Source organism: Stegodyphus dumicola, chromosome 4 (assembly GCF_044657685.1).
Source record: "Stegodyphus dumicola isolate Sdum_Otavi_A_Nest chromosome 4, ASM4465768v1".
Lineage (NCBI taxonomy): Eukaryota > Metazoa > Arthropoda > Arachnida > Araneae > Eresidae > Stegodyphus > Stegodyphus dumicola.
Genome location: NC_140771.1, coordinates 243,683,471 through 243,697,230, shown reverse-complemented (window position 1 = coordinate 243,697,230; position 13,760 = coordinate 243,683,471). Strand labels below are relative to the sequence as shown.

The window sequence follows — 13,760 nt, the reverse complement described above, 5'->3', positions numbered from 1 at the left end:
TAACTTATATAATAATTATATAACGGAAACCAAGTTAACTGTTATATAATTCAATAATTATATAAAAGTTAACTTATATATTTCGTTCATATTATAACTCATAATGCACAAAATTTATATCATTTAAAGAATAGAATTATCTAATCGTTGCCACATGTTCTATTCAAATACTATAATAAAGCTAGAATGATGTATAAAAGAAATTAAGCAAAAAAAAAAAAAAAAAAAAAAAAAACAGTTTTTCACAGACGATTGAGTATTTCTCATTTAATTAATTCAGTTCTCACTTCGCGAGAAGGCAAAAAAACATAAAAACTCAAAATATCTATATTAAAAATTGCGAAGTAAATCTCAAACGCTCGAAAAAATTCCAGAAAGAATTAAGCATGATTTAATTGGCAATAATAAGTGAATGTGTTATCTTTGTTGTTGCGAAGCTAAGTTTCTCTAGATCGGCAACACTAGTCTGCTGTTTCAAATGTAAACAATCAATGGCCGCCAGAAAAAAAATGGCTTAGCGGTACTTAGACAACTATAAAATTGTTGATAATTCTAAAAATATTGCATATAGATTTACTAAAGGCATAAAAACCTTAACCGGAAGATAAAAACAACATAATACAAGCATTTTTAAAGCAAAAAATGTACAATTTACAAACGTATAAGAGTAAAGAAACTAGACATGACTGAGCCGGGTAACAGAGTGGATATATATATAAACATATTTATATATGTTTGGTGCGGCCGATTGTAACCAAAATACGAGGTGCACATCTACATATTATAGCAGTCCTATATACAAAATTTCAACGTTCTGAGGCTACTTGTTTTTGAGTTATGCATTTTTGAGATACGTACGTACAAACGTTCGTACAGACGCCACGAAAAATTCTCTTCAGAATTAATTTTAAAGCAGTTTTATAATTTTTTTGAAGGAAAAGAGTATTTTATTCTGTCCTTACGTACAGATATCAGGCAAAAACATCGTTAAATTGCATGCGATAGCGGTCAAAATGCATATTTTCGTTGAAATATGCTGCCTGAAACTTTTCGTGATTACAATACTTCCTTTTTACTTCGTACAAGGAAGTAAAAATATAACAGGAAATTTATATAGTAAATTCAAGGGCACATATTACGTACTGTTACAATGAAATCATTTACATTAAAAGTAGATTTGTAAAATTAAATAGCAATTTAGTAATAGTTATTTAAATAGAATTCTTTTCAAAAATAATACGTCAAATATATCATATTTATATAATTTTCAAAATATACATCACATGTTGCTAATATTGCATTACTTTAATTAAATGATGTATCAGATGTGTTTTTCATAATCATAGAAATGTTATATTTAGATAAACATATAAAACTTTTCTCATTTCCCTATGGACCAAAAACGTCCATTATAATATCGGCGCGACTATCTCAAAATTGTATTATAATTCTAACTGAGTTTAGCTCCGTCTGATTCTAGATCACGTGATTTAAAGGTTTAAGGTCTAGTTTTAAAACGAATTTATTAGAAATATCATAAACAAATAATCTAATCCCTAGCATTCAAGCTACATCAGATTTGCGCAATACTTATGAAATCCCACAAAATTTTTGTAAATATTATGGGGTTCTGAGGGTCGCGAAAAAAATCTCAGTGATAAAAAGCGGTCGCGACTGAAAAAAGTTTAAGAAACCCTAGCCTAAAGCATCGCCAACTTGGCGATATCTCGCCAATTTACTAAGACAGTCATTTACCTCTATCTTAAATAGATTTTCCCCTGTATTATTTTCCCGGGTTTTTCAAGCACTTCATGTTAAATTGTACAAAACATGCTACACTTATAAGGTATTTCTCCCGCCTTCTTAGCGTGCCTTCGTGATGCAGTGGTTTGCACGCTAGGCGCGTATTCCAGAGGTCCGTGGTTCGATTCCCGGCGAAGGTGTTGCTCATTTTCAAGTCTCCTGCTTCCAAAAAATCCTAATGTTTCAACGTATTTTCACATATAATTTCACTAAAATTATTTACATATACACAAAATTGGTAACAATACACACATTCTTTATTATTTAATAACAGAGACTACGTCATTCATGGGCAAACCCACGGAAAGACCCACGTGACCACAAACATTACACATGGAAGAAATCTTTTAAAAATCTTCATTTCTTCATCATCGAATCTAAGACGAATTTATAAATGTTTAACGCGCCTTTCCATTCTGGAAAACGTGTCGGCTTACTTTTAGCATGTAATATTCTTTTCCATGTCGGTCCATTAATGGTTAAACGATCAGAGAACAAAAACACAAGTAATCCGACATATGTTTGAATCCCAGCGAACGGGTTAGATAGTTTGGTTAATTATGGCAAAGCACTGAAAGGTTATCTCCCTAAGGGGGTGAATGCCTTTGTGCTTAAGAGAAACTGGTTCGTATCTACGGTACATATGGGTAAAGCCACGAAAACCACCTTTTTCTGAACTCCACGTGAAGTACCAGCGTTCAGCCAGTTTACCGCTCGGCCGCGAGTGGGTTCTAACGAATTGGCTGCATGGGAGATTTCGCGAATGTTTAATTAAATATTGTTGCGTTATTTCTGACACCGGTTGTTACGTTATTTTCTTCCTTCACGTTCGTACAGGGTTCGTGTGGATTTGAAGTGAATAACGACGACACTTGATGAAGTATCGAAAGACACTTTATTTAGCCAATATTAATCAGGACAGCTCCAAAATCACTTTTTACTGTCGGCAAAGATCTACTAGACGCTAGAACAATCAGCGACACAGCCTGCAGGCAATAACGGTGGAGACAGCTTCACTGCAAAGCACCAGAGTTCAGCTCCCGACTCTGCTCGGTCGTTCTCGGAACTCCACGTACTCTCGAAACTCTCCACGCTACAACTCGCGATGCACTCGACGATCACTAGAGTACAGCTTCCCGACTCGCACAGAGCACAGCTCCCAACTCTTCGGTTCAGTCGTTCCTGAAGCTGAACACACCCTCTCGATGATGCACTAACAGCGATACACTAAGAGACTCTTTCGATGCACTCGCTGACCGACTGTCAACTCAATCGACTCTGCACGGACTAACTCGAGACTCACTATCTTGCACTTGACGAGGGACTAACTGACTGAGAACCAGCAGGGTTTATATAGCTTCCGGCTTGCGTTCGAGAACATTCTGGGCTAAACCGGTAAAAATTCGTTCCAGGAGGGTCTTCATCCGTCCATGGCACATTTAGTCACCAAATGGGCGATTTCTCGCCAAATGTGGCAACCTTAAAACTGCTTTGCGGGGAAGCTATCTTACCGCGCCTGTATACTTCGTAACAATATTGATCCTAGACATGTAATTCTTAGGATGAATATTTTAGAAAGTACAAACTGTGGTCACCTATTCTGAAAATTAGTTTAAATAATCATCAGGCTAATCGTTTCGGTTCATTTGATAAATGGCAAAGCGAGGGTTATCTGCCTAAGGGAAGGGATGTCTTCGTGAGTGACTTTCCCAGGAAGACTGGCTCGCAAACACGTTACGGATGAGGGAAAACCACGAAAACGCCCATACACCGGAATTCGAACCCCGAAATACCAGTGTTCAGCGACTTTACCGCTCGGCCGCTGGTGAGCCCAACATAATAATGTTAATAGTAAAAGTTTTTAGGCCTTGTTAGTACTAAACTGCTGAATGATTTGTCTAGACTTATTTATTTTGCAATGATAAATCGTCTCTTCTGCGCTCATTTTTTGACTATATTTTAACGAACGGAATGTTTGAGAATTTCGGCAACTGTAACCGTAAGTAAAATACAGGCCTCGTAAAATTCACTTTCTAGCCTTCCAGCCTTCTTATATAATAACATGACTGCCCGAATATTTCTAGTTTATTTTCCGAATTTATTCCTTTTGGACTACATGAGTTGAGTTGAGAAATAATCAGAAAATGTAAAGTATATGAAATTAAGCAAGTTCCCAGAAGTAATGCATTCTGTTAGAAATTGCTTCAAAAATCCTTATTTATGGCCCTCATGCTCGGATTCACAGGTCATTGAACAAACATTTCGCAAAGAAATATTCCTAATAGTGCTTGAAACATTGGTTCTCCGAGGTAAGGTACGCTAAATTTCCCCTAATCGAGGATAGAGGTGTTGACAATAGCGTGATAAAATTCAAGCTGACGCCAGCATAGAGACAAGTATCAAAATATCAAAGAAACACTGGTTTATTATGTGCAATAAAACTTCCAAGAATCCACAATACACTGGACCACCGCGCGTCCAGAATACGAAAAATCTCAAAATAATTGGATTAGTCTTTATTTCTGTTTATTTAATCGGTTACTCGCCTAAAATAGGTTATATAAAAAATCCGATGTGGTTGATCACATCAGGTTTTTTACAAAAAACTGTTTTAGGCGAGTTTCTCAAAAACTGTTTCAGATCGCCTACAACAGTTTTTATAAAAAATCTGTGTTGATTAAATAAAATAACTGGTTAATAAAAATAAATGAATATTTACAACACAGAATATACGAGGCGTATTCGGAAACTAAGTACCGTTTTGAAAAAAAAAAAAAAAAAAAAAAAAAAAAAAAAGTAAAACAATTTTTTCGAATCCAATTTTATTTTTACATGAAAATACATGTCTTAAACTATTTTTCAACATAGTTTCCGCCAATGATCAAACACTTGTCATAGCGGATGACCAGTTTTTGTATACCATCGTCAAAAAAACTTCCCGCCAGTTTCGATAACCACGACTCCACAGCATTTTTCGTGTCATTGTCAGATCCAAAGCGCTTGCCATCAAGCTCGCGCTTCATGTGCAGGTACAAGTGATAGTCGGACGGCGCCAAGTCTGGGCTGTACGGCGGGTGATCGAACTGCTCCCGATGTCGAATTAACGATGTCGAATTAACGATTGAGTGACACCAGCAGTATGGGGCCGAGCATTGTCATGGAGCAACACAATTCCTTTACCGAGCATTCCTCTTCGTCTGTTTTGAATGGCACGCCTTAGTTTTGTTAGTCTCACAATATCGTGCCGCATTAATGGTTTCAACTCTGGTAAGAAATTCAGTAAGTAAAACGCCTTTCCTATCCCAGAAGACAGTGCACATGATTTTCTGTGATGACATTGTCACTTTGAACTTTTGTTTTTTCGGAGAATGAGTGTGTCTCCACTCCATCGATTGTTGTTTCGATTCTGGTGTGAAATGACACACCAAGTTTCATCACCTGTCACAATTAGGTTTAAAAGGTTTTCTCCCTCATCACTGTACCGCGTGAGAAATGTCAGGGCACTACCAAGTCGCTTTGTTTTGTGAACATCAGTGAGCATTTTTGGAACTCATCGGGAACACAGTTTGCGATAATTCAAGCGGTCGGATACAATTTCGAACAAAACAGTACGTGAAATTTGTGGAAATGCCTCTGAAAGAGTTGTCATTGTGAAGCGTCTGTTCTCATGAACTGCTTCATCAACTTTCCTTACCAAATCATCGGTGACAACAGAAGGCCGACCACTCCGAGCCTCGGCGTGGACATTTGTTCGACCTGCATTAAACACTCTTACCCACTTTCTCACCATTCCATCACTTATCTCGTATTCACCGTAAACTTCTGTCACTTGACGATAAATTTCGGCCGGTTGAACATTCCTCGCGTTCAAAAATTTAATCACGGCACGAATCTCACAGTCAGCGGGATTGTCTTAAACATTTTGAATGTGTACAGCAAACTGAAAACACAACATAGAGCAACCAAAATGGCGACAATTGAAAGTCAGTGAACAAGAAAGACTAGTGCGCATGCGCGGGACGCCTACCACAGCGCTGCGACGGCGCTAGAATGAGTCGGTAGTTTGTTTCCGAATACGCTACGTATCTGTCTAAAGAGAGAGATGCCTTCGTGGAGGACTTTCTAAGCGAATTCGCTTGTTTTCACATTATATATGACGAAAAGACAACTATACAGCCAGCTTGCTTCCAGTATTCAGAGGTTTTTAACCACTAGTCCACGGGTGGGAGCCCCTGACATTTGGAGTGTGCATGGTTGGAGTTCTGCAGCCTTAGAACTTTAATATTGTAGCCAACTTACTATGGTTGGACATATAATTCTTTTATCTTCGATGGTGAGAAATTAGCGCTTATTGGACAGAAACTGTTTGGCAGTCTTGAAGCTTGATTAATAATTTTGACCTAGTAATGTTCGCTATTTATGATACTCACAGTCTATGCGGCATAAGCATAAGCACGAGGCTCACCAGCGACCGAGTGGTACTTCAACCGGGGTACAAATCCGGGCGAACGGGTTGGCCAATACCTTCTCAAACAGGCATTGGTACCCAATACCGATAACCGAATTGTACATATCCCATAAACAAAATATAAACTTTTCTTTTATTCTTCTTAAGCAACAGAATGTTGGAGAACGAATTTACGTTACAAAAACCAAATTCATATTACATGATAATATTTACATTCGTAATCTAGCACCAGACTTAAGAAAGCGTATGTGTTGCCCGAATTTCATACGAACATCAGTTCTTTTGAGTGTAATACGCAGTACGATTTGCCGAAAACATCCGTAGTTTAAACCTTTTTTTGTCTTGACAGATTGCCCGAAGCTTGACGCTTTTCACATTCTTCTCTGTCTCTTACGATGACATTTCTGTGACATTCACGTGGTAACAACATGACATTTCTTCTCGCAGAAAAGCCTACAACCATGATTTCTTTGGAAATAAGGATTTTTGGATTGGTTTGGAAACAGAGGAATTGCTGATAGACTGCCTAAAGCTTGTTTCTTTTCATGTTCGTTTCTGACGTTTATGATGGCATTTCTTGGATGTTCACGTGATATCAACATGGCATCTCCTTATCGAAGTGGACCTACATCCACGATTTCTTCGAAAATCAGACTTTTTTTGGACTGGTGTGGAAACAGTGCAATTGTAATTAAAAATAGTCTCGAAACGTTTCTTATATTTTTAAATCCCATGGAATCCATTTTTTGAAGTTAAACTTCACGCGACTCGATCATAAATTGCTACGAAAATCGTTTTACTGCAAGCTGCATAAATACAGGCATGCATTTAATTGTATAAATAAGTATTAAAACATGTAGTCTGCAATTATAGGTGAGCGTTACAAGCCGGAATATACAGTACATACTTGCTCTATTGCCCGGCTTCTCGGCGAAATGTAATACCCGAAATTTTTCTCGACTGCAATATGTCCTTTACTTCGAACAAAGGAGCAAAAATAATTCACGACGGGAAAAAAAAAAAAAAAAAAAAAAAAAAAAAAAAAAAAACTGAAATTTTTCAGATTTTAAATTACGACCAAAGGGGCGTTTTTTTAACGTTTTGAGTGTTACCTTTTATTTATTAAATATCATGTTCTTTGCACTTAAACCATAAAATTCAGTTCAAGAGCAATATCGCAAAATAATGTTAAATTAAGCATATCTTTAGAATTTCCGATATACACAGTCTCGGGAGCTGGAGATAAAAGTATTTTTTTTTTCTATATAACGTTGCCATTTCTCGCTTTTAAAGCATTGAGTTTGTAAATCGAAAATTCGTTAAAGTTTTACAAAATATAAAATCTATAATAAAACAAATTCCAAATTTGGGATTTCACATGCCTATATTCGCAGTAGGATTTCGTCATTCAAAATTCGATGGCTCTATGTACCATTGTTTTATCACAATGCGAGAAATAGACAATCATTTATGCAGATTTTTCATTATTTAATTTCGTCAAATATAATGCAGGACTCTAACATTTTGTGGCAACAGTTTGAAAAGTGAACCGACGTTTATGAGTCCGACGCAAAATGCCAAAATGAAAGCAATAGTCCTTCGGGACTGAAATCCCTTTGGACAAAGAAAAAAAAAAAAAAAAAATTCAGATTTTAAATTACGTCCAAAGGGGCGTTTTTTTTAACGCTTTGTTTGTTACCTTTATTTATTAAATATCATGTTCTTTGCACTTAAACCATAAAATTCAGTTCAATAGCAATGTCGCAAAATAATTTTAAAATGAGCCTATCTTTAGAGTTTTCGATACACAGTTCCGCGCGCTGGAGATAAAAAGGTTTCCCCCCTTCCGTAGAGTGTTGCCATGGCTCGCCTTGAAATCCTTCAGTTTGTGAATCAAAAATTCGTGAAAGTTTTACAAAATATGAAATCGATCATAAAACAAATTCCAAATTTCAAATTTGGTCTTCCACATGCCCATATTCGTAGGAGGATGACGTCATTCAAAATTCGATGGCTCTATGTACCGTAGTTTTATCACAATGCGAGAAATATACATACATTGATGCAGATTTTTCATTATTTAATTTCTTCAAATATAATGCAGGACTCTAACATTTAGTGGCAACAGTTTGAAAAATGAAACGGATATTTATAGTGATTCAACGCAAAATCGCAAAACGAAATAATAATTCTTCAGGAACAAAAGCCCTTTGGACTAAAAAAAAAAATTCCAAATATTTTATATTACACAAGCTTCCATTTTTCGATTTATGCAGATTGATCAACTACTTCTAAGCCCACAAAAGAGAAAAAATTATAAAGCTTCTTAACGCTTCCTATTCCAAAGCGAAAAGCAGCCATTTCATTTCCACGCATTTATATTTTCAATTTGGCTAGTGCACTTATATTTTCTGCAGTAAATTTATACTCCTCCCTTTTACATACAGAATGTTTTACCCAATACTGATAATCAGAATAATGCGTCTTTTCCTTATTTTGAAGAATTAACGGACTGTCTATTGCCACACAATTTTGTCATCAACTATTATTAGAATGCCATTTCGGCGAATAAAACATTTAATCTATTCCGCTGAAAATGAGGAAGCTTTTGCCGAAAACGAACTACCAGCAATTACGTATCACTTTCGTCTTCTAAGGAAAATCCTTTTAGAAGGCTGATATCGCTCAATTTTGTAAACAACAACAGACAGATCAAATTTGAAAACTTGCAGAATGGCAATACATTGCTTTTAAATAGCCAAATATGTCGATTAAATGTGAAAAGACAATATCTTAGGGCTTTTCCAAGTGGATACACTTCTTTTTAAATCGCCAATTTTTCTAATTGAAAGAGAAATAATAATAATAAAAACTGAAAGCTACCAGATTTTACATTACGCCCAAAGGGACTTTTTTTTTTTTTTTTTTTTTTTTTTTTTAACGTTTTGTATGTTACTTTTATTTATTAAATGTCGCGTTCTAACTTAAGCTATAAAATTCAATTCAACAGCAATATCGGAAAATAATTTAAAAATTAGCATACCTTTAGAATTTCCGATACACAGTATCGCGCGCATAACGGAAATTTTTTTTTTTTTTTTTTTTAAATTTTCCGCAGTGTTGCCATTGCTTGCTTTGAAAGCGTTGAGTTTCTTAATCAAAAATTCTTTTCTGTTTGATAAAATATGAAATCGATAATAAAACAAATTCCAAATTAGGGCTTCCAGATGACCGTATTCGGTGGAGGATTACGTTATTCAAAATTTAATGGCTCTAGGTACCGCTGTTTTATCACAATGAGAGAAACATGCATACATTTATGCTGATCCTTCATTATTTAATTTCTTTAAATATAACACAAAGCGATAATATTTGATGGCAACAATTTTAAAAGTGAAACGGACATTTAAAGTTTTTCACGCAAAATGCCAAAACGAAATTAACAGCCCTTCAGGGCTAACGTCCTATGGGCTAATAATATTTTACACCTTGCCAAGTGCAACACATTTCTTTAAAATGGCTAATTTTTGCGGATTAAATTTGAAACATACATATCTTATGTTTTGCCGAATGGCAACAAACTGCTCTTAAATCGACGAGCTTTTTAATTCAAATTTTATTAAGTTCGCACAAAACATATATAAACAAATTATTAAGCTTGCACTAAACATAAAATAAATAGAAAACAAAGTGAAAATTCAGGCTTCGAAGTGCATACGCTCGGGTGAAGGACCACAAGCGTTCGAAATTTCGTAGTTTTAGGAGCCGTTGTTTCTGCACAACGCAAGAAACTTACATACGTATATACATATATTCTAATTCTTCATTATTTATTAACAGAGATAAAAAAAACGAAAAAAAAATTAATACTCCTGCAGCACGGGAAAATTAACCAGATATCCGCTTTCATGCCTAAAAACGACATCCCTCATCCGCCTCGGTCGATATTGAATACAAATTTCTGCATAAATTTTAATGAAATTAAAGGAATTTTCATGCATAACTACTGCTATGTAATTTAGCTTTGCTACAATAAACATAACTATATACCGATGGTACCATTTCATAATTACACGAAATTGGGGATTTAGTATTTCCAGAAACTTAATTCTGATTTCTAATTAATATTCGCTACCCTCATTTTTTTTACATGCGTCTAAAAAATTACGCACACCTCTCTCATCTGACATCATGTAAAAACTGAAATTTGCATATAATCGAAAATTTCATTTTTACAGAAATTAAGTTAAATGTTAAAAAAAGGGCAAATTCGTTGTTTTAGGATGGTACCGATGACACGAAAGTGAATTAAAAACCTGATGCGAACACCACGTGACTTCCTTGTACGGCCTCTTATATATTACACATTTTTTGACACACTACATTTAAACTTAGTTCCACAATTTCATTAGAGATATATTTCTCATTCAATCAATTCAAGTTCTTACTTCGCGGCAAGGAAAAAATACATACAAACTCCAAACACCTTCATTAAAAATTGTAAAACACAGAAAAAAAATCCTAACACACCAAATACAGTTAAAAAAATTTACAATTAAAATTAGAGTTTAAATTAATAAAAATTAGGCAACAAAGACACATTTTTAGGTGCACAAAACTTTTGGTCTCACCCGGCAAAAAGACACTAAAGTTGGTGCAGAATCTGACTTAATTCTCTATGCTATGAAGTTTCAAATGCAAACAAAATGGCGGCGTCGTTGAGCTTACGGGAACTTAAACAACTTTTAAATTGTTGATAATTCTATAATTTGTAGAGTTCCTCACTTTTACTCTGCTAAATGAAATGCAGAGAAACCTAATGAATTGTTAAGCGAATTATCGCTTAATTCAAAGAACAGAAATCGTAAGCTCAAGAAGGGTTAATTACTCTTTATTCACTCAAAATACGATGAACAGCGCCGGTCCCTTTTTTCGGGCTTATAATAAAGGCCTAAAGTCACATATAAGAAATAAGAACGAACTATATCTGACTAAGATTTAGCCGAAGCTAACACAATTCTAATCTAGTTGGCCCCTAGCTTTAAACTAGCCGACAAACTATCAAAAACGCACGTAATAAAACGGCCTAGCGTAACAGCACCTTAGATAGATTTAGCCCGAAGGGAAATGCGCGCTACTCAGGATTCCTAGCTCTCTCGAAACAAGTTGAACTTTTCTTTACTACTTGCATTCAACTCGATTTTAAAAACTCATTATGGTAGGGAGTTGTAAGTTGGAACAAGGCAAGATAGGAAAGCACAATTAAATTAAAATAACTGTTATAAAATTAAAATATACCTTACTAACTACTGCGTGTAGATTAACTAAAGGAATAAAAACCTTAACCGGAACACAAGAACAATACAATTCAATCACTTTTAAAGCAAAAAATGCACAATTTACTAATATATAAGAATTAAAAAACTTAGCTCATCGATCCCGGTAACTCAGTGGGTACATATGTTACGGTGAAACACCGAAATCTGGAGAATGTCGACTTTCACCGGTGAATTTCAACATTCACATAGTCGCTTAGTGTATGCCCGAAATATTTTCCAAATACTCTTATTTCTCAAATCTTTTTATTTCCGAAATATTATTCCAAATACTCTTACACCGGTAAATGTCGACATTCACCATGTACTAATGGTGAATGTTGAACATATAAGAACATTATACTTTCTTCTCCGTAAATCAGTCGCGAAAAAAACGCACTTGAAACTTAAAATAAGAACTTAAGAATATAAGAACTTAAAACACACAATACATTCAAAATGAGAAAGAAAAATAATAGAAGACTTACTTAATTATACAGTACGTTCTAAATGAGAAAATAAAATAATAGTAATAAAAACTTACTAAATTATGTGATTCAAATCTTATTTATTGCAACAACTTAAACTATTATGACACTTTATGATCTCTCTTTTCCACCTACAACACAGCATATCTGTGACTGTCGACATACACCGGTGAGGGTCCGAATATACAAGAATGTAATGCAATATTCGATCTTTCAAGGACGTATTTGGTGAATGCTGACATTCTCCGTTGAAAGTCGACATTCTCCAATTTCGGTCTTTCATGGTAACATATATACCTACATTCATATATTTTTGGTGTGGCCGATTGCAACCAAAAAGAGAGGTGCACATCTACATGTTATAGCAGTCTCACATACAAAATTTCAACGTTCTGCGGCTATTCATTTTTGAGTTACGCGAGATACATACATACGCACGCACGCATGTACGTACAGATGTCACGGTAAAAGAACTCTTCTGAATCCATTTCGCAATCCGTTTTGGGAAAAAGAGTCCTTTATTCTGTCCGTAAGTACAGATATAACACAAAAATATCATTCAAATAGAATCGAGAGCGGTCAAAATGGATATTTTCGTTGAAATTCGATACCCGAAATATTTTGCGATTACAATATTTCGTACAAGTACGTTTACTTCGTACAAGGAAGTAAAAGGTACCAGCAAATAAAGAAAACGATGCTAAAAATTAAAATACGAATTGAATTACAATATAATCTGTGCTAATGCTTTAAAAAACAATTTCAATGTAAAATATACCTTTTCAGCAATTCTTTATGGCTGCCTCTAATGCACATCATAATTCTCACGTAAAATTATTTATCTCTCCGAAGATAATAAAGTTCCTACCTGACATGAAGGAACGAAAACTGCCGTTGAATAGCAACGTCTGCGTCGACATCGAATGTTTCCTTGTTCGCTACAATCTATTGTTTTATATTAATCTGTTCATATATGAAACCGAATAAAAAAAAAAAAAAAAAAAAAAAAAAAAAAGCACGAGATCTCGGGTGACGGTAACTGACTTTCCTGTTAGCTAGAGTCAAATTACACGCAATAGTATCAGAATCAGATTATTAAGAAAGCATGACACATGACTTGTGCAAAGAGCAATTGGCATGTCATTTAAATTCAGCCTGCATCTTAAAACTAAACAAATGAATCTTTTAACGTAGGATTACATTCCTGCATAATGGATCAACAATTAAAGCGCTATTTGAGGTTTGCGAGAATGCTTTTATCTTCGAAACTATAAGTGTTACAATCAATCTAAATACATCGTTAGACAGATGAAAGAGCACATTAGCAAACACACATACAAACAAGTAATATATATAAATATATATATATATATATATATATATATAAATAAAAAAAAATTAAGTCAATTCCTACTTAGGTCAACAAAGAAAAATTTTATTTTAGTTACTTTTTATTAACATTATTAACATTTTTTTTTTTTCGTTTCAAATTTATGAAGCTGATGGTGGTCTATAATTTCTCCTTCTACCCATCTCTTGTAATGCTTTATTATTCCAAGCAACCTTTCTAGTAAGTTTCGAGCAGTCCAGTTCTTCAATTAATATTCCATCTAATGATTTCACGCAACTCGAGGCGACCTATGCATGACCTGCTGCGAAGAGTTTTCCGGTCGCGGACACTTAGCC

General features: G+C 34.9%; 1 protein-coding gene across 4 annotated transcripts in view; it reads right to left on the bottom strand.

Annotated features, from left to right (window-relative positions):
- Wdr37 (WD repeat domain 37) overlaps nucleotides 1-13,760 on the bottom strand; it is a 205,768-nt gene that overhangs the window by 135,981 nt on the left and 56,027 nt on the right. Inside the window, exon 1 of one of the 4 annotated variants that reach the window (XM_035364378.2) lies at nucleotides 12,853-12,908. The exons of the other annotated variants lie outside the window; for them this stretch is intronic. Coding sequence (XP_035220269.1) covers nucleotides 12,853-12,893 — 41 coding nt within the window. The 5' untranslated portion in view covers nucleotides 12,894-12,908. Of the gene's footprint in view, nucleotides 1-12,852; nucleotides 12,909-13,760 lie in introns of those variants that run through there. 4 annotated transcript variants of the gene reach the window in all.